The 25,147-nt window shown below is 36.4% G+C and overlaps 2 protein-coding genes and 2 pseudogenes across 2 annotated transcripts in view; all 4 read right to left on the bottom strand.

The window, feature by feature from the left end:
- Nucleotides 1–25,147, bottom strand: part of LOC141285339 (uncharacterized) — a 41,287-nt gene that overhangs the window by 2,016 nt on the left and 14,124 nt on the right. The window contains exons 12-20 of the mRNA XM_073818360.1: nt 24,698–24,871; nt 24,441–24,614; nt 23,580–23,753; nt 23,179–23,352; nt 22,837–23,010; nt 22,544–22,717; nt 21,863–22,036; nt 21,353–21,526; nt 20,953–21,126 (exon numbers count right to left, since the gene is read on the bottom strand). Coding sequence (XP_073674461.1) covers nt 20,953–21,126; nt 21,353–21,526; nt 21,863–22,036; nt 22,544–22,717; nt 22,837–23,010; nt 23,179–23,352; nt 23,580–23,753; nt 24,441–24,614; nt 24,698–24,871 — 1,566 coding nt within the window. The remainder of the gene's footprint in view (nt 1–20,952; nt 21,127–21,352; nt 21,527–21,862; nt 22,037–22,543; nt 22,718–22,836; nt 23,011–23,178; nt 23,353–23,579; nt 23,754–24,440; nt 24,615–24,697; nt 24,872–25,147) is intronic.
- On the bottom strand, nt 101–3,769 carry LOC141285196 (NLR family CARD domain-containing protein 3-like; annotated as a pseudogene).
- LOC141284224 (GTPase IMAP family member 8-like) lies at nt 10,049–13,043 on the bottom strand. Its single transcript, XM_073817224.1, has 4 exons — nt 12,820–13,043; nt 11,827–12,531; nt 11,022–11,738; nt 10,049–10,945 (listed from the first exon to the last, which is right to left on the bottom strand). The coding sequence occupies exons 1-4, from the start codon at nt 12,962–12,964 to the stop codon at nt 10,791–10,793; spliced, it is 1,722 nt and encodes a 573-aa protein (XP_073673325.1). The 5' UTR covers nt 12,965–13,043; the 3' UTR covers nt 10,049–10,790.
- On the bottom strand, nt 16,624–20,495 carry LOC141284223 (GTPase IMAP family member 8-like; annotated as a pseudogene).

Here is a 25,147-nt window from a genome sequence, read left to right as displayed (position 1 = left end):
ACTGGTAGTGTATCTGTACATGTAAGCTCAAACAAGACCCTTTATATACAATAAAACATGCAAATATTTAGTCAAATCTTAGCACATATAAAGCATTTACTTACTGCGCTGATCTAGACAATTCAACCACAGGCAGTAGATTATGAAGAACTTGATCCTGCGTGAGGTGTTTTTGGTTGAACTCATCCCTGATGTATTTGTTTAATTCAAACACCTCAAGGTTCTCCGAGGTAAGCAACACAAAAACCAGCGCTGACCACTGAGATGGAGACAGAATGGCATCTCTGATTGTTCCAGCATTCAGATAGTCTTGGATTTCATTTTCCAGAGTATGATCACCAAGCTCATTCAGACAGTGGAACAGATTGATAGACTTCTCTGGAGAAAGATCTTCTCTAATCTTCCTCTTGACATACTGGGTAATTTTCTCCACATTGTGAGACATTGCTCGTTTTTGTGTCAGCAGGCACTGAATAAGAGTTTGGTTGGACTCTAAGTAGAGACCCAGAAGGAAACGAAGGAAAAGGTCTAGATGGCCATTCTTACTTTGCAATGCCAGTTCCACAGCCCTCTCATAGATTGTGAGGCAGGCTGGGTATTGAGTGTCATGTTTTAAAGACTGATATTCAATGAGAACGTCAAGGTTTTTCAAATTAAATGAAAACATCACATACACAGCTGCTAGAAATTCCTGAATGCTCAGATGAACAAAGCAGTAGACTTTTCTCTGACACAGACCGAACTCCTCTCTGAAGATCTGAGTGCACAATCCTGAGTACACTGATGCCTCTGTCACGTCAATGCCACACTCTCTCAGATCTTCTTCATAGAAAATCACGTTGCCTTTCATAAGGTGCGTAAAAGCCAGTTTCCCCAGTTTGGGGATCATGTCTTCATTGCTCACTTTCATTTTAAAGGCCTTCTCATGCATAGTTCTCATCTGAATGATCAGGAAGTGTGTGTACATTTGAGTGAGAGTTTTGGGAATCTCTCCGCTCTCTGCTTGACTCAACATCTTCTCTAGAACAGTGGCTGAGATCCAGCAGAACACTGGGATGTGGCACATAATGTAGAGGCTCCTTAATGACTTCAAGTGTGAGATGATTCTGTCGGCCAGACTCTGATCTCTGATTCTCTTCCTGAAGTATTCCTCCTTCTGTGGGTCATTGAAGCCTCGTACCTCTGTCACTCGATGAACACACTCAGAGGGAATGAGATCAGCTGCTGCTGGTCTGGAGGTGATCCAGATGAGAGCAGAAGGAAGCAGATTCCCTGCAATGAGGTTTGTCAGCAGCACATCCACTGAAGCGGATTCAGTCACATCACATAACTTCACATTGTTCTGAAAGTCCAGAGGCAGGCGACACTCATCCAAACCATCGAAGATGAAAATGATTTTACCTTCATTTGGAAAGAATTCAAGCTGTTTTGTGCCCATTAAATGTTTGGTCCATTATCACATTGATCTCTCTGAAAGGAAGTGGAAATATAAGGTGGACATCCTGATTTGCTGCTTCTTCAGCCCAGTCCAGAATGAACTTCTGCACAGAGACTGTTTTTCCAATGCCAGCGACTCCTTTGGTCAGCACAGTTCTGATGGGTTGGTCTTGTCCAAGTAACGGTGTAAAAATTTCATTAAGGTTAATTGGGGTATCTTCTGCTGCAGCTTTACTGGAGGCTTTTTCAATCCATCGAACCTCATGCTCATCATTGATCTTGTTACCTCCTCTTTCTGTGATGTAGAGCTCAGTGTAGATCTCACTAAGTAGTATTGTGTTCCCATGCTGTTCTACTCCCTCACATAAACAGTGAAACATTGCCCACAGATCTGATGTAAGTTTGTTGTGAACTTCAGCATGTTGACAGTCAGTGCTTCAACATAAGTTAGAAAACACACAAATTAGCAAGCACAACACTAATCAACGATCAGTTTTAATTTACATGCATTTATATGTGTGCATACCTGCACCTATGGAGTTTTGGCATGCTCCCATAACAACTCTGACATTGTTTTCTTGCACGTGACCTAAGCACATTACAAACTTCAGTATATGGACAGTCTTCACCATGAGTAATTAAACACATATCAAGCTTCAATATTCAAAGATTCATTGGGTTTATATTATAGAAATGCCTCTATTGTTTTACATCTTTTTTTTTTTTTTTACATACAGTACCTGTGTTCAGAGGGGTCTATATCCTTGAAGAACACTGGAATCTCTATTGACTGACCACTGTTAATGGATGCACAGCTGGGCTGTGGTGAATCTGCTCTCTCTGAATGCACCAATCTGACATACAACAAATGAATGCCACAAATGAACACACTTTTATCATGTAATGTTATTGTATTCAGAGCAGACTTTATTGCTGATTATACTGCAGACATTATTTTCAAAAGATGCAATTTTAAAGGATATTTTTTAAGAGATATAGTTGAGGGTAAAAGTTTACATACATTACAGAAGCTTAAAACACTCACTGATGTTTTAAAAGGGGAGCTGGGGAGTGAAAACTTTTTGAATTTAAATGTCAGGGTAAATTTAAACTTCTGGGAAACATGCATCTCCTGTAGCTTCTGAAGGGCAGTACTAAATGTAAAAAATATGATATTTAGGCAAAATAAGAAAAATGTACACCTCTTCATTCTCTTCAAAAGTTTTCACCCCGGCTTTTAACGCATCGTGTTTCCTTCTGAAGCATCAGTGAGTGTTTGAACCTTCTGTAATAGTTGCATACGAGTCCCTAAGTTGTCCTCAGTGTAAAAGGATGGATCTCAAAATCATACATTAATTGTTGGAAAGAGTTCAAATACACAAAGATGCTGAAAAACCGTTGAGAAAAATTGTGGGACTTGAAGATTTTTTCAGAGGAACAGTTTAACTGTTCAGGACAAACTATAGGGTATATTGTTCATGAACAACTATCACTAAACAAACAAACAAACAAACAAAAAACAGCTGTGGATCATTCGGGTAACAACACAATATCAAGAATCAAGTGTATGAAAATTTTGAACTGAGGCATTTTTTAAAATTCAACTATTAATTTCTCTTATGGACTATATGTAAACGTCTTTTATCTGAAATATCTTATTCAGGTCAGTACTAAATAAAAAAATAACATGCATATGATCCCTCTTATTTTGGTAAAATAATTAACATTTCGCAAATTCTGCAAAGTGTAAGTAAACATTTGACCTCAACTTTATTTCATTTTTTCTACTTCAAACTATCATGTTTAATTCTTTGTATTGCTTGCTGTTTTGTCTTTGTAATTGTTTGTGAAATGTACAGAGTGAAAATTGCTTCTACACCACTTTTGTCAGTGTATGTACTTTTTATTTCCGCAGATGCTACAATTTAAAAATAAGAGCAATTTTAGATTAAGCTTTCAAAACTATCTCTATTTTTTAATTACCTGTGTTCAGAGGTGTCTTTAAACTCTTTCCTGAAGGAAACTGGAAGCTCTATTGACCGATTGCTGCTTATGGACACAGAGCTGGCCGCTGGTGAGTTTGGTCTCTCTGCCTGCACTGAACTTTAAAAACTAAAATTAACAAGCACTTTTTTCAATAACTGTGTTCAAACACGCCTCCATCTCATTGGCTTTTAACTGTTTACATTGATTTTTAATGGTACTTCCATTTTTATAAGTACCTGTGTTCTGGGTTGCCTTCATCTCTACAACATGGTTTAAGTTTGCTTAACCGGCATTTCTTTTTGGGTTCACAACAAGGGTCTGGTGAGCCTGGTCTTTTTGGCTCCATTGATCTGTATCAACACCAATAAAGCACTTTTTTGCATATAAAATGTTCCTTTTCCAAGACAACACTAATGGTTGTGCTCGGTTTGTGGACTGAAACACCTTAAAATTAATTTGAATGATTATGAATTCTTAATGAGAAATTAATAAAACAAGTAACTTTGTAGATTTTAATTGAAAGAGGGTTTTCACAAGGCATTATCAATCGGCCATATTGGCGACACTTAAGGTAAACAATGCACTGAACTAAAGGTAAACCGCTTATTTCGCTGATTGTTGCAGCTGAAAACCGTCAGTTATTGTCAAGTTTTGGGATGTACTAATCAGTAAGACCGGGAAAAACATTTGGAGTACCACACAGACTGCCAAAGATTATAACAAACCAAGGAGAAGAGTGCAAAAAACTATCTGAGGAACTCTGAGGAAGGCATTTGTGGTTGACCAAACTGAACCAGGATTTACAAGGTAAAGATCTTGACAACATTCGTGTTTGTTCTCATCATTTACGGTTCAGTAGGTGAAATATTAAGCTAATGTCTTAATTACTGCTCGTACGTGTCTTTACCACCTTTTAACTTTAGTTTGTCAAAACTTTTTTGCTTACCTAGTCCTTCTCTCTACGATTTAGTATCTTCCACAAATTTTTCCGTGGTTTAGACAACATAAATTAGCATTACAACGTATGCAGTAGTACATAAACCGTGCAATCCAACTCCAATATAGCCAGAAAACTGACCAAACCGTGGCGCAAATGCAAACCCTCTAGTGAGATACAGTACATTTGTATAAGCATTGCACAGAAAAACATTACATCTGTAACTACTGATAAGTTACTAATAGCAACTGGGATAGATATACACTCTTTAGTATCCAATTTAGAGTAGCAACACTGTGAAAGATGTTAGTCGCTACTAGTTACCTAAACAATGCGTTAATAACTTAAAAGTTCTAGTAAGTTTTAAGAAATTATCGAAGTTACAATAGGAGTCTTGCAAAGTCAAACACAATAGTAACCTGGCCTTCATTCCGTAACCTAAAACCATTATAAACATGGTGGTAGTCAGTCAAGCCTGTGCAGTGTAGATGTTTATGTGAGCGTGGCAGTTCGCTTACCTGCGTCAGGTGGATCTCGCTCCGCCGCCTCGGTTGTTTGTTGATCCAGTAGCACCTCTGCGACGGTACAGTTCAGTTTACAATGTGTGAGGGTGGTGAAACAAAAAAAAGGAAGATTTACATTCTGAGAAAAAGTTGCCCAAAACTAGGGCTAACCAACGTGAATCACACTTGATAAAGTCCAAGACTAAAGTGCGTGACGTAATCTCCAAATTTCTATTGCTGTAGCTCGGTGACTTCGAAGTCGCAGGAGCCTTTTTCGAAAGTAAATTTTCACTTCAGTGGGGTTAAATTTAAGGCCCCGTTTACACGAAGGGAAAACGCAGATATTTCCCTGCGGTTTGGCCTTTCATTTACACGAAAACCCCGTTTTTATCACAGAAAACGATTATTTCTAAAAACTCCGGCCAAAGTGGATAAATTAGAAAACGCCGTTTTCACGTTGTAGTGTGGACTGTGAAAACGGAGGCTTTTGAAAACGATGACGCATATTTATAGTCATGTGACGCATATTGTACCAATAGATATCTATGTTTACAGCAGTAATTGTGCCTGTGCTATTCACACACTGCTGCAAAAGAGATTTACCTTGTACACTCTTCAAATTACAGTCCTAAAATGATGACGGAAAATTTACTCACAGTTGCTGTCCTGCAAAACATGACGACAACTGCTTTTCAGATAAAATATGAATGAGCGCGATATAGACGCGTCAGTGGATAATGAGATATTTCCGTAAATTATCCCGCCAGAAGAATTGCGTGAAAACTTATTACGTCTGTATAATTTTGGAGGCTTTACGCATGCGCAGTAAGGCGAATTTGCTGTTTTCCTACGTTTCAGTGTGGATGAGAAACTTTTGGAAAACGCTTGGAAACGCTAGTGTGGACGGAGAGCGTTTTAAAATGAAAACTCCGTTTTCAAATGTATCCGGATTAATGTAAACGTAGCCTAAGGCTGTTGTTAAGGATGGGTCTTCTATTCAATCCCTTTGAAGCTGTCCTGGTGTTCGTTCCGATGGCTGCGGCAATACCCATTTCACATAGGCTCCGCCTCCACCTGTTCCCTACATTCTTGATTGCTTACTCTGTGATACATCTGAAAGTTAAAGCTACACAATACGACTAATGCCCCCGGTTTCACAGACAAGGCTTAAGCCTAGTCCTAGACTAAATTGTAAGCTTTTTTAACTGAAAGAAACTTACACTGAATGATTTTAAAATAAATTAGTGCCTTTGTTTTGTCTCAGTATGCACACCAGTAATGTTTATTTCTAAGCATGTTTATACAATTACTTAAATGTCCTAATTGCACTGTTGGCCCAGTCCTGGCCTAGTCTAAGCCCTGGCTTTGAAACTGGGCCATGGGGTTTGATAACTTCAGAATATATTTAAATAGGATCACTATATAGTATTAGGAAAATAGTAGGCTATAACATTAGTAAGAAAATAATAGATTTGACTTTAAACTAGGCTTGAAAATAATTTTTAAATCGCATTGTGTACAAATAACAGCATTCATTTTCTGCATGCACTGGTACACCAAACATAAATGTATATGTATTTTGATTTAGACTAGAGGAATAGGAAACAGTGTTGTACATTTTACCAGCTTACCACTGAATACTGGTGACTCCACTGACTGGACATACTGTATCTCTGGGCTCTGGATAGATTGTGTTTAATTTTCTGAACAGTGTGGTAGCAATAAACAAAGTGTGTGCTCTCAACATTAGGACACATTAGGACTACACTCACACAACAATATAAATTAAAAATCTGTACTGGTACTTGCAAAAGTAGTAATTTAAGACATTAAATATTAATTTAATGTAGTATGTAATTAAAGATAATGTAATTTAATGTAATTTAAGATATTAACAATGTAAATTAGGGGTAAACGCTGGTAAAAAAAAATCACATAGTAAACTTGTAAAAGAAAAAGTAAAACATCCCAGCAATGTAAAAAGCTCTTGTAATGGCATGCATTGTATACAGAGATAAATTGTAGGTATTATAGTAAAAACTACAGATAGCAGTAAAATCCAATGCAATGAAATAATTACATATGTATGTTTTTTGTGCTAACATATAATGCTTTCTTTAAAGTGTAGCTTAGAAGTTACAACAAACTTTAAATCTAATCTAACAGGTTTTTCCAGTTCTAGCCCCTCCTAAAGATGAAAAAAAAAAAAGATTAAAAAGATCCTTTAGTGATGAACCGGTATGAGGCAGGCCTCGCTCCAGATATGAGATGAAGAGTGGGCCAAGGGATATTCAAGGTGGGCAAGGGTTATGATGGAGATAAGATATTTTATAAGATTATCTTCTATATTATTAGTAAGTATTACTAAGTATTATTTAAGTACATTATGGAATTGCACATTTTTTGTCCATCTGGGGTAGTTGGTGTTACACTGTTATAATATACACTGGGTTATATGCTGATTACATTACTTGACCACCGCTGCAGCACCTTCACTGTCATTTTGCATTTTATAGAAATAATTTGCTGCAGTTGGAAAATGTAAGCAACAATTCTAAACTGAAAGCATCTGACAACAGCGTTACCAGGTCTATATAACATAACTAGCCCAATGGCCAGTCAAGAACAACCCAAAATAGTGCACTGACCGTATCCCAGACATCAAAACATATATACGTCATTTCCATATCTAAAATACACATTTTACAGTCGTGCACATTTATCATAAACACAGCTTAAAGACTTCCTACCAGTAGCCTTCACAAAACACAAAATATTTAAATGCAGCCATTTTATTGAAATTTAATTTCTGCAATATTTCAAACATTTAAACCATGGGGGGAAATCAACCCATGGCAACAGTTTAAAAGTAGACCAATTCCGTGAGGAAAAAACGCGGACTTGGCAACCTTGCATCCAACTTGAGCTGCACTGTGCTCACTGACAAATATCTGTTATTATAAGATGTGCTGCTCCCTTTAAACAGAGTGCGCGTTATCGCGAAATCGAAAGTAAAAGTAAACAGCGCGAGCACTCATTTAAAAGCGATTTTAATACCCTGCATATTGATAGTGCGAAAATTATATACAATGCAATACGTTACAATACAAAAATGTGTTGTAATATATATATATATATATATATATATATATATATATATGTATGTATATATATATATATACATATACATGGGCGACATTTGACTCTTGAGTCAGGGGGGGCAAGAAAAAAAAAATCAGATGTAAGCATTAAAACAGTGCCCTACGGTATTGCAGCACATCAAAGCAGTCAATTAAAGCGCTGCACTTCAGCCCGGGCCGATGGGCCCTGACTTTTTTTTACACCCCAGGGCTACGGCTTCGGGCCGATTTTCACGTCATAGTTCAGACCCGGGCCGGCATCGGGCCTGTTTTAGGCTTCTCCTTATTTTCATAATTTAGACATCCATCAATTATGGTGAAGAAAAAAAATGCCGCGCTGGTGGAAACAACACGAAACTTCACTTTTACTTTCACTTTTGAGACCGACTCAGACACAGTTTAGTGTGCTTTAGCGCAGCTGAATCCCGTTCAAGCGCACACAATAGGCTAAAACTCGCCCCAAGCATCGGCAAAAATAAATAACAATGAATGTGTCGAGGAAAGAGTAAGGACATAAATGAATTATTTATTAATTAATTTGTGTATTCTGAGTCAGTGTCGCAAAGATCCTGACTGGCAATCTCCTTTTTGGACGCGCCTTTAGAGAGAAATTCATCTTTACGGATTACATGAAAGAGTTTGTGCTTTTGATTTGTTTTATTTCGTTAAGTAATAATTTAAAGCTTTCTATAAATGTATTTATTATGTCTGTGAGGCATGCATTTCGCTTCATTTTGTTAAGCACTCCTGTTCAAGAACCAGACGGCAGAAAGCACATAATTTTTGTTTTCTTTATTTTATAAAAATGCTGTAACGTTTTTTTCGATGTATTACTCGTACTTTGTGAGCAAAAATGACGGATAATTTTAAATTTTTTCAAATGAAAAAAATGCAAGTGATTGCGCTGGTGCCTCGATGTCCTGCAAGCTTTAGCTTCCACTTTCTGCACAAACTATGTGCTTTCTGCACATTTATCTGTAACATTTAAACTACCATTGTTTTATACTTGAACTGTTTTATATCTATAGATTTCATTTTAGGCAAGTCGTGATGATTTGAGAAGGCAAACTGATCAAACAGACAATGATCAGTCTTCCGCTGGGCGCTGTTCGGTAAATATATATATATTTAACGAATAAAAAATGCTCCAAGCGTTTTTCTAAATTAGCTAAATAAAAAACGAAACTAAATATAAACATTTTGCCATTACATACAAAACTGAACTATTTTATAGCTGAAACAGTAAGTTGTTTTGGGAGAAGGGGAAAATATATTTTTATCCCGTCTATTGCTTCACCGTTATTTCGAGAATAAACCCAGTGTAAATATGCAAATGTCACTCCCAAAACATATCAGCTTGCATGTGCCGAAAAACGAAAGTTTCATACAAATTCTAAATGGATTATAGCCTGGAAAGTGCAAAGCACGCTCCCCTTATTATCACTAAAAGTTCATAGAGATCTCACAAAATTCCGTTATAATTAATAAAGCTCTCTAAACTACACAATTAATATTTTATTTACATCGCGTCTACACTCATAAGATGATTCACGAGCGCACAAAACGGCACTTAATAAAAACCGATCAGGCGCTTTCAGCAGTGAGTGAATTCTGACAAGTGTTTCTAATTGTTCGAAACAACAGATATGTCTGTGATTGGCTACATTGCTCAACGCTGCAAAAACACGTTGGATAGTTTGCCAGATCTTCAATTGCTTTGCTTTCGTTTGAGGGTTATATAGCACCGTCTAGTTCCCAAGTACAACCGAGCCTAAGCTTGGCTAAAGCAGTTGCAGCGGGGCTGTCGAGGATTCCATAGGGGGGGCAACTGCCCCCCCTTGCCCCCCCCTAATGTCGCCCATGTATATATATATATATATATATATATATATATATATATATATATATATGTGTGTGTGTATGTGTGTGTGTGTGTGTGTGTGTGTGTGTGTGTGTGTGTGTGTGTGTATGTATGTATGTATGGAGCTCTACTGAATATCGCACTAATTTTGTGATTGGCTGTTAGTCTATAGTGTGGGGCTCGGGTGGGCCAAGCTTCTGATTGCGTGGGCCAGGCCCACCCTGGCCCCCCGTGGAGCTGGGCCTGGTTTATGAGGCATCATTTTAAATACAAAAATTAAATAAAGCCGACAGATATGGGAAGGGTCTTCTGTCAGTAAAGAAACAAAATAGAGGGCTGCTGTGTGAGAGTTAAATGAGAAAACCTACAAGTACTTCTCATATATTTATGGTCCAAAAATGAGTACATGTCTGGGAAGAAAAACCCAAAGGAGATTTTAAACAAAAAAGAAAATCTAATTTTAAGAAACAATAGCTTTAATGGCTCCTGCTAAATAAGAAACACACAAAGACACCCACTAACCCTACACACAATTAAAAAAACATGTAATCTCTGATAAACTAAATATTTAATCTGATTTCAAAGTCATGATATCAGCAATATAGCAACATTTCCTATCTCATTATGAACTTTGTATTGTAATTGTCTTAATGCTGAAAGTTCGGGAAATGTATTTAAAGGTTAATTTAGGTTTAAAATGAGTGAATTACTACAGATTTGTATGTAAAACTAGTAAGCTAAGTGGTAAACCTGCAAAGATTAGAGGAGAGATCGTATTTCAGCACATTTCTATAAATAGCTCACTTTCAATGTAAAGTTGGCACCAGACCATAAAAATACATGTAAAAATAAACACTGTCTTTTCTCGTGATTTATAAGGCATTTCAGAATCTATAATGTAAATAAAGCTGCAATTGATCTGCATCTTACTCTAAATGAGGCTCTTTATCAGAGTCAAAAGACTCCAATCCAGAGGTCATTTCTATACACTGTGACTTGCTGACTTGGTACTCTTCAGGTATTCCTTGAGATGAGATGCTCATAGACAAATACCCCGAGGAAGAACTGCATCCTTTAACAACTGCAAAGAAATAAATTAATGTATCAGACAGACCTTCTGATATCCTACTGTGTGCAGAGGGAAAAAAGAAACTTACTATTTAAAGGTATATCCATACTTCCCCCCTTTTTAATGGGAATAGGATCTGATCTATTCATTCTTCTTTTCTCTGCACTCTTGTCCTCTGCTCTCATCTTCTCTTTCACACATTGTAAAGTCTCTCTGTCTATTTCATATGGTTGTCCTCTATTTTCTGCCATCATCTCCTCGATCTTCTCCAGGAGTTCTGTGACCTGAGATTCAACACCATTGTTCTTACAGTTGAGAACATGATACCTGTTCCTACACTTCTCAATGAGCCACAGGAGAGCATCACCTTCACTTGCAATGAATAACTCTATGGGAGTTTCTCCTAGATCTCCAACGGTGAACAGAACCAACATGTGATTCCAGACTCTTTCACCGAGAGGCTCCATGATTTTCTCTAGTGCGCTCTTCTCTTCAACTGAAAAGGAAGATTCAACACTCTGGACTAATATGAAAGCATGTGTTCCAGAGGAGCTTTCTGTCATACTTCTCAGGATGTTGAGCTTAACATCCTCAAGTCTTTTTTCAGTAAGGTAATCTTTAGCAAAACCTGGTGTGCAAACCACACTGAGCTTCCTTTCTGCAACTTCCCCATTTTCTTCTAGATTCACATCTGATCTTCTGCTGTTAAACACCTTCCTACCCAAAATTGTGTTTCCTGCTGAACTCATGCTGCAGCAGTATGATCCAAGCAACACCATCCTCATTTCAGAAAGTTTAGCATTTCCTTAAAAAGAGGAAAATAGAACATGAACATGACTTAATGAAACTTAAAGTTTACAATACACTATGAAATATTTTTTACTTTTACTCACCTGAAATCGCATTTCTCAATTTACTTCTTTTTTGCACTTCCTCTTGTATATATTTAATTTTTTTCTCTACTTTTATTTTCCTTTTTTTCACCTCTTCTATATGTTGATTATCTATCTTAAAACAGCGTAATCTGTTTCCTGCAACCATCTCTTCTATCTTTTTAAACAGCTCTGTCACTTGATTGCCATCATCTGTGTTCTTGTTATTGAAGAGATGATACCTGTTTCCACATTGGTTTATTATCCACTGAAGAGATTCTCCTTCACTCTCAATTAACTGTTCAATGTCTGTCTCTCCCAACCAGTCACCAAAGGTAAAGAGAACAATCATGTGATCCCAAATATTTTTACCATGACAGGCTGCATGTTCTTCTACTGCCCTTCTGTGCACTTCAGTGAAAGAAACGTCCACTCTTATGACCAGCAGAAAGACTTGTGGTCCTGGAGGACAAAGAGATGAACTCAACACAATCTCATCTTTATAGAGTCTGGGGGTGTATTTCGAACAGTAGGTTCTTCTTCGGCCTGGAGTGTCGACCACAATAATGTGTCTTCCTGCAACATCTCCTTTTCGAACTGCAGATGTAAGTGATCGTTTTAAATCAAATGCAGATTTGCCCAGGATGGTGTTTCCTGCTGAACTCTTCCCAGATTCATTATAACCCAGCAACACTATCCTTAGCTCTGAGAGACGATGTTCATTTTCTGTTGGGCACATGCAAACATACGTAAGACTGTTACGTACGTTACGTATGGTCTATATAATTAAAAAGTCATCATGTTATACCAACGTTTAAAAGCAACGGCAGAACTGGCAGAATTGGTAATGATAAAAAATATATCTGCTTGAATGAGGAAAAACATATATCTCTGAAAAGGTTACGTTTCAGTCAACTTTTCTAGCACAAATCACACTTACAAATGTTAATAACACTTACTGTAAAAAGGGGATTGTTCCAGAATTACCATATTGAGAGTTAGGAAAAAGCTTACTAGTTGTACTTGTCTCTTCTTTCAGCTGCTGAATCTTCACTTGTCTTTCCTTTGCTCTTTTTTCTTGTTCTTTCCTCTTCTCTCCCACACACTGTAAAGTATCTCTGTTTATTTCATAATGGCCGCCTTTGTTGCCTTGCACCATCTCCTGTATTTTCTTGATCAGTTCTGTGACCTGAGATCCATCACCCTGGTTTTTAGTATTAAGCTCATGATATCTGTTTCCACATGTTTTTATTTAGTACTGTCCTAAATCTAATATATTTTACATAATAGTTGTTTACATATAGTCAAGACAAAATTATAGCTAAAATAATAAAAAAAAGACATTAGATGAAAAGCATTAAATACCAGGGGCCGTATGTATAAAACTTGAAGAATGCTCTTAAGAGTAGTCTTAAACTTTGACTTAAGTGTCAAAAAATTCTTAGTAAGAAGTAGGACTTTTTTTAAGAGTAGGAGACTTTTATAAAGAATCTAAAAGCAACTTTCAGTAAAGTTTGAGACTGATTCTTAAGTTCTGACTTAAGTGTTGTAAATTAAGGACTACAATGATTGAAACACAAAATGGCCGCCCTTGACCTCTGAATCAGCCAATAGTGAGCCTGCTCATGTGAGTCACAGCAGCACAACACCAATTATTTGATGGAACTACAATACAAACATTTAATTAAGACACTATTTAATATTTCAGTGTATTTAAACAAATGCTTTGCATTGTGGAAAATTATCACAAATTATTATTGATGCTTTGAAATCCATGTCTCCTCATTTACAGTTGGAGCAATGATGTGAACAGCTCCAAGAACTCAAAGAAAGTTTCTTGTTTTGCAGCATGGTTTGACGGTCAGTTGGAAAGTCAATAAACTGCCTTTAAGTTGTGGCCAAGAGAGAGAAAAAAGTGTTACTGATTTTGTAAGCATATTGCATATTTGCTTGGAGTCCATTGTTTTACTTTTATTTTTTTGATAATAATGCAGTAAAATGTGTCATTTTTTGGCATTTCTGTCCTACAAAGAAATTATGAACACATGCAAAAACAAGAGAGGACCAACACAAAATTAATAACTGATTATGTTGTATTCAATGTCAATGTTGACAGTTTAGTGATTTTGTCACTAGATTTGTTGACGTCCTTCCCCCTTTTGAGACTTTGAACCTTATTTAGATTACAACACTCTCCCACTGATATATTTATATTATATAGATCATTGAACTCACCATTATGTCCTCATCCTCATCGGCTACATTGTGTGACTGTTTTAACTAACTTTTTTTCATATTTTGATGGTTTAAGTGAAATGTGAGGTCATTAAAACCCTCCGCACATCACTTTTGGTCACTGATGTGTTTGGTGAGGTTAGTGTCACAATATTTAAGACCCTGCTTACTGTGTCATCACCAGTGCTTTGCTGCATTTTTACAATCTTTCAAATTTTCCAGTGAAAATAAATAAACAAACAAACATATTATTGCAGCTAGAGCATTGATTTGTAGAGTGGATTAAGTTATTATGCTTATTACTTGGTCAATTACAAAAATAAATACATTAAAGAATGCTTGATGGTCACGATTGTATCATTTTATCAACTCCATATCATCATATAACTCCAATATGTCATATGTGTATTGTAAAGTGTGTGTTTCCTCCTTTTTGCTGCCATTGTGTTACTCCTAACTAGGTTAGGAGACCTCTCCAACTCTCTTAAATAATTTAGGAGCTGAGACCTAGTCTTAACACTTAAGAACTTTTATGAATCACTCTTTATCTTAAGTCCAGAAATAAGAGTAAAATTACGTCACTCTTAGAATTTTGAAACACTTAAGACTAAAATTTGACTCTGAGAAGCTTTATACATACGGCCCCAGAAAGACCTCTGTCAAATCTATGCATATTGCAGTGAAAATAAACACATTTTTGTGTTCTGTAAAATCAGCTTATGAAATTAGTATTTATTTATATGCAAAATGTTTCTTTTGACTAGAATGAGAAAATATGAGCATATCACAGCAGTCCTCAGGGCCTGTATGTATAAAGCTGCTCAGAGTCAAATTTTAGTTTAACTATAGTTGGCTTGTTTTGTTTTTTTCACTTTCAAAGATGCAGTATAATTGACACCAATTTTGTTAGCTAGATAGTTAATTTATAAAAGCAGCACTTCTGCATGTATAAAGTTAGATATAGCACAGCTAATTATACATTGATTGCCTTAAAAAATGTTGAGAATGTTCATGTGAATTATGATAAATATGCTTAAATAAACATGTTCAAAAAGCATTAATGTATACATTCACTTTCTCAAATGCTTGTTGCAGTGTAGGAATAGTGGGTTACACAAGTTTGTATAGTTAATTGTGTTGTACACGCAACTGGCTATCAAGAAAGAAAATGAAACCCATGAAACTCAACTCTGGGTTTTTCCACCCAGGTACCGGCCTCTACTTTACTTCGTATAGTTCAGGTACAAATATAGTCAGTACTGTTTAAAATGTCTGATATAGCGTTTAAATAGGATAGCATTATACAAAACATTAGATTCATTTGTGGGAAACTGATCGTAAACCGGCTGTTGGGTTGCATTATCACGGAGCAGAAAGACAAAGCAATAAAACATTGCTTGGTTGAGTGAGATGATTATGCTGAATTATACTCACCTGAAAAAGTACTTGAACTTCTTAGCCTCATAGTGGCACTCACTTCTTTTTTCTCGGCTCAAAAAGTCCTCTTGAACCCTTTTTGACAGGTAAATGACAATAAGCCCCTTGGTATAAAACATGTAGGCTGCAGTAAGTGTTTTTAGAGTAATAGTGTTAATAAGTTGTTTACACTGTTAGAACCCGGAAGCTATAGTCTAAGCTTGGATTGAGAAATGTTGCAGTGTAGTAGCCTATTTACAGTCTTGCTTACGAGAATGCGTTTAGTTGCCTGTTTATCAACACAGTTGTCAACAAAAACAATGTTATACTGTTAACGTTGGTATTTAACATGTGCGTTGCAAAACATAAAGTAATAGTCTTACCAGTCTTTGTCCGTACCTCAAATCAAAAGTGAAAGTGGTGTAAAAATGTTCGCACTTTGTGGTTGAGTGCAGTAGCGTGTTTACCCACCACACAAAGGAACTTGAACTTGAGCCTAAAACGAATCAAGAGTCAAACAGCAGTCTATTGTGCTTGTTCAAAAACATAGAAAACAGATCAACCTAGGCCCATAAAAGTTTCATTTTCAAGATATGCAATTATACTGCAGACATACATGCCTGATAAACAACTTCATGCACAAAAATGAAGGCATTTTTTACAATATTTTAAATTAAAAATATTCTTAACACAGTCGTTTTTAACACAACAGCAGTACAAATAACACAGTAAACCATGAACTAGCTGTCATGATTTGCTGACTTCATACCTATTATTATTTACATCTTGTTTATGCAGCATGGTCATTGTACATTTGTGAAGCTAAAATGGGTGAGATATAGCATTATCTGTTATTATGGCATTAATTGGAAAAAAAAAATATATATATCTGATAGCACTGCGTCACTGTTTTGTCCAGTTTAAGTTGCTTAAAGATAAGTGCTAAGTTTTTACTGTTGTGAATATCAGAAAACGTCTTTAGTCACACACTTTTTTTTTTTTTTTACTAAATATTAAACTGTTAATTTTGCTACAGTATATGCAACATGAACAGTGAAAAACAAAAAGTAAAAAAATGGCTTAACATTCTAGTGAACATAAGTGTGTGCCATTGTAAAAGCCATTTAGGAACCATTCACACTTTGACATCATGCATTCAGTCTTGTGGTGTGTTTATTGAAAAACATAGAACCATATATCCATTTTAATGTTGGATTTTTAAAATCTGAAGTCATATTTTACTGAAGAACTGTATGCAGTACATGCCTGATAAATCACATCTTCACAAAAATGAAGGCATTAAATTTGAAAAAATAAAATAATAATAAATCTTAACATACAAAGTCATATTTAACAATAGCAGATTTGATTGATTTGTTTTTATGTTGCTGGTTACTGAACATGAGTAACCTTTTCATTACTTCTCTGTTTTCTATGTACAGATCTAAACAAGTAATAAAAACGTATGAAGGAAACTTTAGAGACAATGTTATAATGCACATTTATCTTAATCCAGTTCTCAATCTAACTCAGGAATAGAACAAAGAGACTCCACTCCAGAGCTCCTTTTTGAACTTGACTTGAGTGACTTCTCTTCAGGTCCTCCTTGGGATCTCTGGGAGACATATGCTGAACTTATCCCTGAGGAAAGACTGCCTCCTTCAGCAACTACAAAGAAAGGAATTAACACATCAGACAAACCTTTAAATATTGCACAATATGCAAATAACTGAAGAATAACTTACAATTTAATGGATCATCCATACTCTCTGCTCTTCGAATGGGTATAGAAGAGCCTTTTTTCCCAATCCAGTCTAAAGTCTCTTCATTTAGTCTAAAATGACATCCTTTATTTTCTGCGAACACCTCCTCAATCTTCTCCAGGAGTTCCGTGACTTGAGACCCATCACCCCAGTTCTTAGTGTTGAGAACATGATACCTGTTCCCACATTTCTGAATGAGCCACTGGAGAGCGTCCCCTTCACTTGCAATGAATAACTCTATGGGGGTTTCTCCTAGTTCATCTCCAACAGCAAACAGAACCAACATGTGATTCCAGATTGTTTCACCAAGAGACCCCATGATTTTCTCTAGTGCGCCTTTCTCTTCCTCTGCAAATGAACAGTCAACACTCTGGACCAAAATGATAGCATGCATTCCAGAAGTCACTTCTGCTACACTTCTAAGAAGGTTGCGTTTAGCATCCTCAAGTCTTTCTCCAATAAGGAAATCTTTCTCAAAACCTGGTGTACAAACCACAGTGAGTTTCCTCCCGGCCACCTCCCCAGTATCATTTATATTATCTTCGATTCTTCTGTCAAATGCTTGCCTTCCCAAAACTGTGTTCCCTGTTGAACTTATGCCGGAATAGTGTGGTCCAAGCAACAGCAACCTCATTTCAAAATGTTCAGCATCACCTTAAAAAAAGACAGAGCACAGACCGTAAATATTGTCAGTTATTTCACTGTTAAAACTGTTTTCAATGTTTACTCACCTGATGATGAAAGTCTCAGTTCATTTCTTTTTTGAAGTTCAGCCTTTATCTGTTTTGCTCTTTCCTCAACTTTCATCCTTTTGTTTTTCACTTCTTGTAAATTTTGCTTCTGTATTCTAAAATAGTGCCCACTGTTTCCTGCAACCATCTCTTCTATCTTTTCTCTGCTCTGTCACTTGATTGCCATCATCTGTGTTTCTGTTGTTGAAGACATGATACCTGTTCCCACATTTGTCTATTATCCACTGAAGAGCTTCTCCTTCACTTTCAATGAACAGCTCAATGCTTGTGTCCTTTAACCAGTCACCAAACGTAAAGAGAACAATCATGTGATCCCAGACTGTGAGACCAAGAAGAGCAACATGTTCCTCTACTGCCTTTCTGTACACCTCAGTGAAAGAAACGTCCACTCGAATGACCAGCAGAAAGACGTGTGGTCCTGGAGGACAGTGAGATGAACACAACACAATCTCATCTTTATAGAGTCTGGGGGTGTATTTTGAGTGGTAATTTCTTCTTCTGCCTGGAGTGTCGACCACAGTAACTGGTCTTCCTGCGACATCTCCTTCTCGTACTGAAGATGTAAGTGATCTTTTGGAATGTAATGCAGATTTGCCCAGGATGGTGTTTCCTGTTGAACTCTTCCCAGATCCATTGTAACCCAGTAGCACCATCCTCAGCTCTGAGAGGGGATGTTTATTTCCTGCAGACAGACATAAATGTTTTATTATGGTAGATTTTTGAGCTCACTTTTTTAAACATTTTCAGTAATATGAAGGCATCTCTGTTAAGAAGGAACATTGTTATGTTATGCAATAGCAGAAAAGAGAGTTATAAAAAAGCTCACCAGTCGTTCTTGTCTCATCTTTCAGTTGTTGATTTTTGATTCTTCTATCATCTGCTCTCTTTTCCTGTTCTATCCTCTTTTTCTTTACCTGTTGCAAAGTATCTCTGTTTATTTCATAATGGCCGCCTCTGTTGCCCTCCACCATCTTCTGTATTTTCTTAAGCAGTTCTGTGACCTGAGATCCATCACCCGAGTTTTTAGTATTGAGAACATGATATATTTTTCCACATTTCTCAATGAGCCACTCTCAATAAAGTGTTGAGTGGTTGTCTCTCCTGGATGATCTTCACAGGTGAATAGCACTATCGTGTAGCTCCATACTTCCTCACCAAAACATTTCATGTTATCACATAGGATGTCTTTTTCATTTTGTTTAAATGGTGTGTCTACATTTAAGACCAACAGCAAAACATGAGGTCCTGGGGGACATTTAGTCACACTCAGGACAATTTCTTGTTTATACAGTTCAGGGTTTTCTTCAAAGGGTAAATTTCCCCACCAGCCTGGAGTATCAACCACGGTGATCTTAGTGCTAGCTATTTCTGTGTGTTTCTCCAGACACTGCAAAGTCTTCTTCAAGTCAAACTCCCTTTTACCCAGAATAGTGTTTCCTACTGAACTTTTCTCTGCAATTTTTGGACCCAGAAGGAGAATCCTCAGCTCTGTTAGAAACAAATCAGGGTAGAGGTATGTAAATACTTTACTGGGAAAAAAAATGGTCTAGATAGAACACAATCTGTTTACGCTAATATGTAATTATGGCTGCACAAATAATTTTGACAATAATGGCTGCCGTGATTAAAAGTGTTAAATTATAACTTTCTATTTCAATCTACTGCTATTGCTTCTGTGGTTTCTTTTTAGTTTCAGTTCTAGCTGAACTGAAATGATTTACAGTGTAAGTTATAGATAATGAGATACATGTGTTTTCTGTGCTGCTTAGATGACCAATGTTAAATTTTGATATGCTGATGCATAAAACAGCAATACAAAACAGCAAAACAAAAATTGTTCTCAGCTTGTTTTGGATGTGTGCTGTATACATAAAAAATATGAAATCCAAAAGTATTAAATAGTAAGATTAGATATAGATTAACCAGCATTATTAATCACGATTACAATACCAAGGACAATGATATATATTGTGCAGGTCTAATTTTTACAGTAAAGTAAGTTTAAACCATGCAATAAGCAATATTTATCACACTAACCTGAGGAACAATCTGAACTGCTTGGATTCATGATGAAACTGAAATTCTTCTTCCAGAATTCTTCTTTAACGTGTAAATGTGTTGATTCAGTCCTTTAAATTAATGCATTAACTGCAGTTATATACAGTTAAGGGTACAAGTATTTTTCAGAGACGTTGTTGGGTTGCCCATGTACAACTAGTTAACAGAGAACAGCAGAACTTTGTTCCCTGTTATCGCTGCCTTTATTGACATATTTTTACAACGGTCAAAGTACAGTCAGGTTTGTTGATTCAAAAGAACTGATCTACAACAAAGGATTTTGTATGTGAAATACAACATTTATCTGCAATATTTAAGCTCCACAATGACCCACAATCACATTTACTAAATGAAAGTATGAGTAAATTGTACACATAGGCTATATGGTGAACTAAAGGTGCACAAAAAAATGAAAAACAATTCTTAAAATTTAGGGCCAAGATTTTAAAGATGTTGACAAGACATATTTCCACTCTACATCAGGAATGCTTAGAAAAAAACACCAAAAAGCACTTGCACTCCTAGATCCTCAATTATATTAACAGACAGATCCACATATTTCAGATATGATTGATCTGATCCCAGAACAGAAGCCAAAGCAGCACAGCCTTCATATGTGAGACCACAATGTTTCAACCTGTAAAAGAGAGAACAGTAAGACACTCTTTACTTCCTTTTTCTGTGAAGAATGCCTAAAACCTAAAATATTTAAAATGTTCTTCATTACTGTTTGTTGTACATATACATTTCAAAGCATTTCGCTTTGTTGTGGTTACTGTTAATATACTGTAATACACAAAATTTCGAAAAGAGGAGAATATTAAGACTTTTTGGGCCTTTTGGTACATTTGTTTATAGGTAGGGACAAGAAGATTATAGGTGGTCTAGAAAGTTGTCTTTTGTGACTGTTAGAGATATCATACTTAAGCATCTCCAGTTTACAGTGGGGATCCTCCAGTCCAGCACTGAGAAATTTCATTCCTAAATCTCCTAGTTTATTATCAGACAGATCCAGTTCTCTCAGGTGTGAGGGGTTTGATCTCAGAGCTAAAGCCAGAGCAGCACAACTTTCATCTGTCATCTCACAATCATGCAGCCTGCAGAGTAAACAATAACACACTTTTCACTCTCTGAGTTAATTATATAGTGGTTCCTTTTAATAGATAGTCTACAACTATGGTTTATAAGTGAACATTACCATCTGAAAAAAATATTTTTTTTATATCTTTTTAAACTATTCAATACATCATTCATGCATGTTCATAGAAGTAATATAACTCATTTATTAATATATGTTTAATAAGAGAAATTCTGGAAAAATACCCAAGCATCTCCAGTTTACAGTGAGGATTCCCCAGTCCAGCAGACAGCAGTTTTATTCCTAAATCTGAGAGCTTATTTTTAGACAGATCCAGCTGTCTCAAGTGTGAGGGGTTTAATGTTAAAGCTGAAGAAAGTGCAGCACAACCTTTATCTGTGATACCACAACTCACCAATCTGCAGAGAGAACATATCCATTAAAGATAGACTTAAAACTTAAACCACTTACCAGTATGCAACCTTGTAAAATCCAGGGGCCGGTTTCATAGCCTTAAAAAGTTAGTCATCAGCTTTTTTCCCCTTTAATACTGGTCATAACTTTTTTAATTCAGTTACAAAAAGATAGATTGGTCTACTATAAAGTATGAATATGAAAAGAAAGACTGATTACCCCTTGTCTATTGCTAGTTGGTGAAACTAGTCTTAACATAAGCACTATGTTCATGTAACTGGCCCCAGATACACAAAACAGCACAAAACCAATATGTATCACATTAAATATTATTGTCTTACCTCAGTGTTTTGAGTTGGCAGCAATAATTCTCCAGTCCACTAGAGAGCATCTGTGCTCCTAGATCTCCTACTTTATTTAAAGACAGATCCAACTCTTTTAGCTGTGAAGGGTTTGATGTCAGAGCAGAAGCCAGAGCGGTACAACCTTCATCTGTGATACCACAATTCACCAACCTACAGAAAAAAACAACAGCACAGTCTCCAGTTGTTCACTTCAAAACACAGACCTGTGATGCTGACTTAAAATAAAATAACTTAAAATAAAATCACAGTTAAAATGGATTAAAAATATTTCTTAATGAGGACACTGACACTGACACTGGAAATTAGGATCTTACTTAAATGTCGCAAGTTTAGATAGAGTACTCGCTGGTCCAGCAAAAAGAAGCTCAACTCCAGAATTTCCTAGTTTATTCTCAGACAGATCCAGCTCTCTCAAATTTGAGAAATTTAATCTCAGAGCAGAAGCCAGTGAAACACAATCTTCATCTGTGAGATCACAATCATTCAATCTGGAGAGAGAAAAAAAGACTTCCTCAAACAGTGTTCAGATAGCATAGATAGTATTCCATAATGACTAAAATAGAATTCTATTAAAATAGAATAAAGGCATACTATAAAACTAAAAAATACTTATTTTGAAAACTAGTTCAATTGCAAGACTGAGAGCAATGATCTTACTTCAATGTCTCCAGTTTACAGTAAGGACTCTCCAGTGCATCAGAGAGCAGCTTTATTCCTAAACTCCCAAGCTTGTTCCCAGACATATCCAGGTTTCTAAAGTGTGAGGGGTTTGATCTTAGAGCTGATACCAGAGCAACACAACCTTCATCTGTGATATCACAACTTGCCAACCTGCAGAGAAAACAATAACACAGTGTTCACTTTTTCCTCTGTTGTCTTTCAAACTCGCTTTGCTATAACTACAATACTGAATGTGACTAGCTTATATTTGACACTCAAATCCATCTTACTTAAGTGTTCCAAGTTTACAGTAAGGGATCTCCAGTGCAGCAGAGAGCATCTGTACCCCAAAGTCTTCTACTTTATTTCCAGACAGATCCAGCTCTCTCAGGTGTGAGGGGTTTGATCTCAGAGCTGAAGCTAGACCTGCACAACCTTCATTTGTGAGTCCACAATCTTTTAACCTGAAGAACAGCAACATACCATCACTCTGTTTAGGACATACAGCTGATTTCAGAAGATTTTGAAGAAACCACTCAATTTACCACACAAGACCACAATCTAAATATCATTAGAAAAGAAAAATATTGATGGTAGTATGGATCAAATGCATCACTCAAAGAGGATCTTACCTCAATGTTTCTAGTTTCCAGTAAGGATTCTCCATTGCAGCAGAGAGCAGCATCATATCTAAGTAACTTAGGTTATTCTTTGACAGATCCAGTTCCCTCAGGTGTGAGGGGTTTGATCTCAAAGCTGATATTAGAGCAGAACAACTTTCATCTGTGAAGCTACAGTTCACCAATCTGAAGAAAAAAACAACAAATTGTTTCCTTATTTTAGTTCGAAACACACTGATGTGAAGCTGTGACCTCGAGTCTAGTGGCAACCCAAAATCACAAATGTTAACATTCAACAATCCTTCTATGTAAAAAAAATCTACATAACTCAAATTTCAGATTTGTGAGATATTTTAAGGTTTTCTTAGATTTATGTTTTATCTCAAGTTTGAGACTTCAGTTTATGATCTTACTTCAGTGTTTCTAGTTTCCAGCAGGGGTTCTCCATTACAGCGGAGAGCAGCATTGTGTGTAAATAACTTAGGCTATTCTCAGACAGATCCAGTTCTCTCAGGTGTGAGGGGTTTGATCGTAGAGCTGAAGCCAGAGCAGTACAACCTTCCTCTGTTAAACCACAATTCAACAGCCTGCAGGAAAAAAAAATACATGTTGCAATGTTGCTACAGGCAGGTTTCCCACTCTTTTATGAACACCAGATTCAAGGACTTTTTAAAGCACCATTTATTTTATATCAAGCACCTATCAAATTCACACCCCCAGCATATGTAGCATCATGAAAGTGAAAAATGTCAGAGTAATAATGATGTTTTGAATGTGTAGGTTTCATAATTTAGACTGTTTTAAACAGTCATGTTCAAAGGAATAATAATGAAATCCATTTAATTCAATACTGATAATTTTCAAATGAAATTTTCTAAAATATTGATAAAATATGCATTAAACTGGTTTTTGCTGTAGTTCTTGCACAAGATTTAAATATGTATATATATATATATATATGCTTTGAAGTCCCGTTCTGAATCAAATGCAAAGAATCACGATTACAATACCCTGTATAGGGTGTACAGGGTTATAATCACAATATGCATTATGTTTGCATTATGTTAGCATATTTAAATTAGAATGAAATAGATTTCTCAAAGGTTGAAAATTACTGCTTAAATTATCAGGGGAACACAGGTAACTAATAACTAATAGAATAACTAATTAGACTAAACAAGGACAAGAAAATGACCATATACGGGCACACAGGAACAGAACAAATGGAAACACAACAAGACAGGTCCATATTCCTGACAAAATTAAGATCTTACTTCAATTTCTCCACTTTGCATGAAGGATTCTCCAGTCCAGCAGAGAGCAGCATCATTTCTACATCATCTAGGCTATTCTGTGACAGGTCCAGTTCTCTCAGGTGTGAGGGGTTTGATGCCAGAGCTGAAGCCAGAGTGCCGCAGCCTTCATATGTTACACTGCAACCAATCAACCTGCAGAGAGTAAAATTACATGTTACTCATAATCACGTCAATAATTCAATGTATCGTGATTTTAAAGTTTATAGTGGTCTTACTTAAGTGTTTCAAGTTTAGACATATTATTACTGAGTCCAGCTGAAAGCAACATCACTCCTACATCTCCTAGTTCATTCCCAGACAGATTCAGTTCTCTCAGATGTGAGAGCTTTGATGTCAGAGCAGAAGCCAGAGAACCACAACCTTCAAATGTGATACCACAATCATTTAACCTGCACAGACAAAAATGACACACAACTGAACCTCTCAGGAACTATAGTACATACAACCAATCTAAAATCTAACTGATAAAGCTTACATTGCATGGCAATTTGACTGCACAAGGAAATGAGAGTGAGAGAACCTGATGATTTACCTCAAAGTTTCCAGTTTACAACGAGGACTCGCCATTGCACCAGAAAGCGGATTTGCTCCTGTGAATCCTAGATAACTCGTCAGATCCATTTGTATCACTTATGACGGCTTTGATCTTAGAAATCACTGATTCC

This window comes from Garra rufa, chromosome 14 (assembly GCF_049309525.1).
Source record: "Garra rufa chromosome 14, GarRuf1.0, whole genome shotgun sequence".
NCBI lineage: Eukaryota > Metazoa > Chordata > Actinopteri > Cypriniformes > Cyprinidae > Garra > Garra rufa.
Note: the sequence above shows the minus strand (reverse complement) of the source record. Positions and strands in the feature narration are given on the sequence as shown.

Excerpts from the sequence above, each read along its gene's own strand:
- LOC141284224 (XM_073817224.1), bottom strand. The coding sequence starts at position 12,964 with ATGGTGCAAGGCAACAAAGGCGGCCATTATGAAATAAACAGAGATACT. Across the intron at positions 12,532-12,819 it reads AGAAGAGACAAGTACAACTA|AAAATGAACATCGTCTCTCA; the intron begins GTAAGCTTTTTC and ends TGTGCCCAACAG. Across the intron at positions 11,739-11,826 it reads ATTGAGAAATGCGATTTCAG|GAAATGCTAAACTTTCTGAA; the intron begins GTGAGTAAAAGT and ends CCTCTTTTTAAG.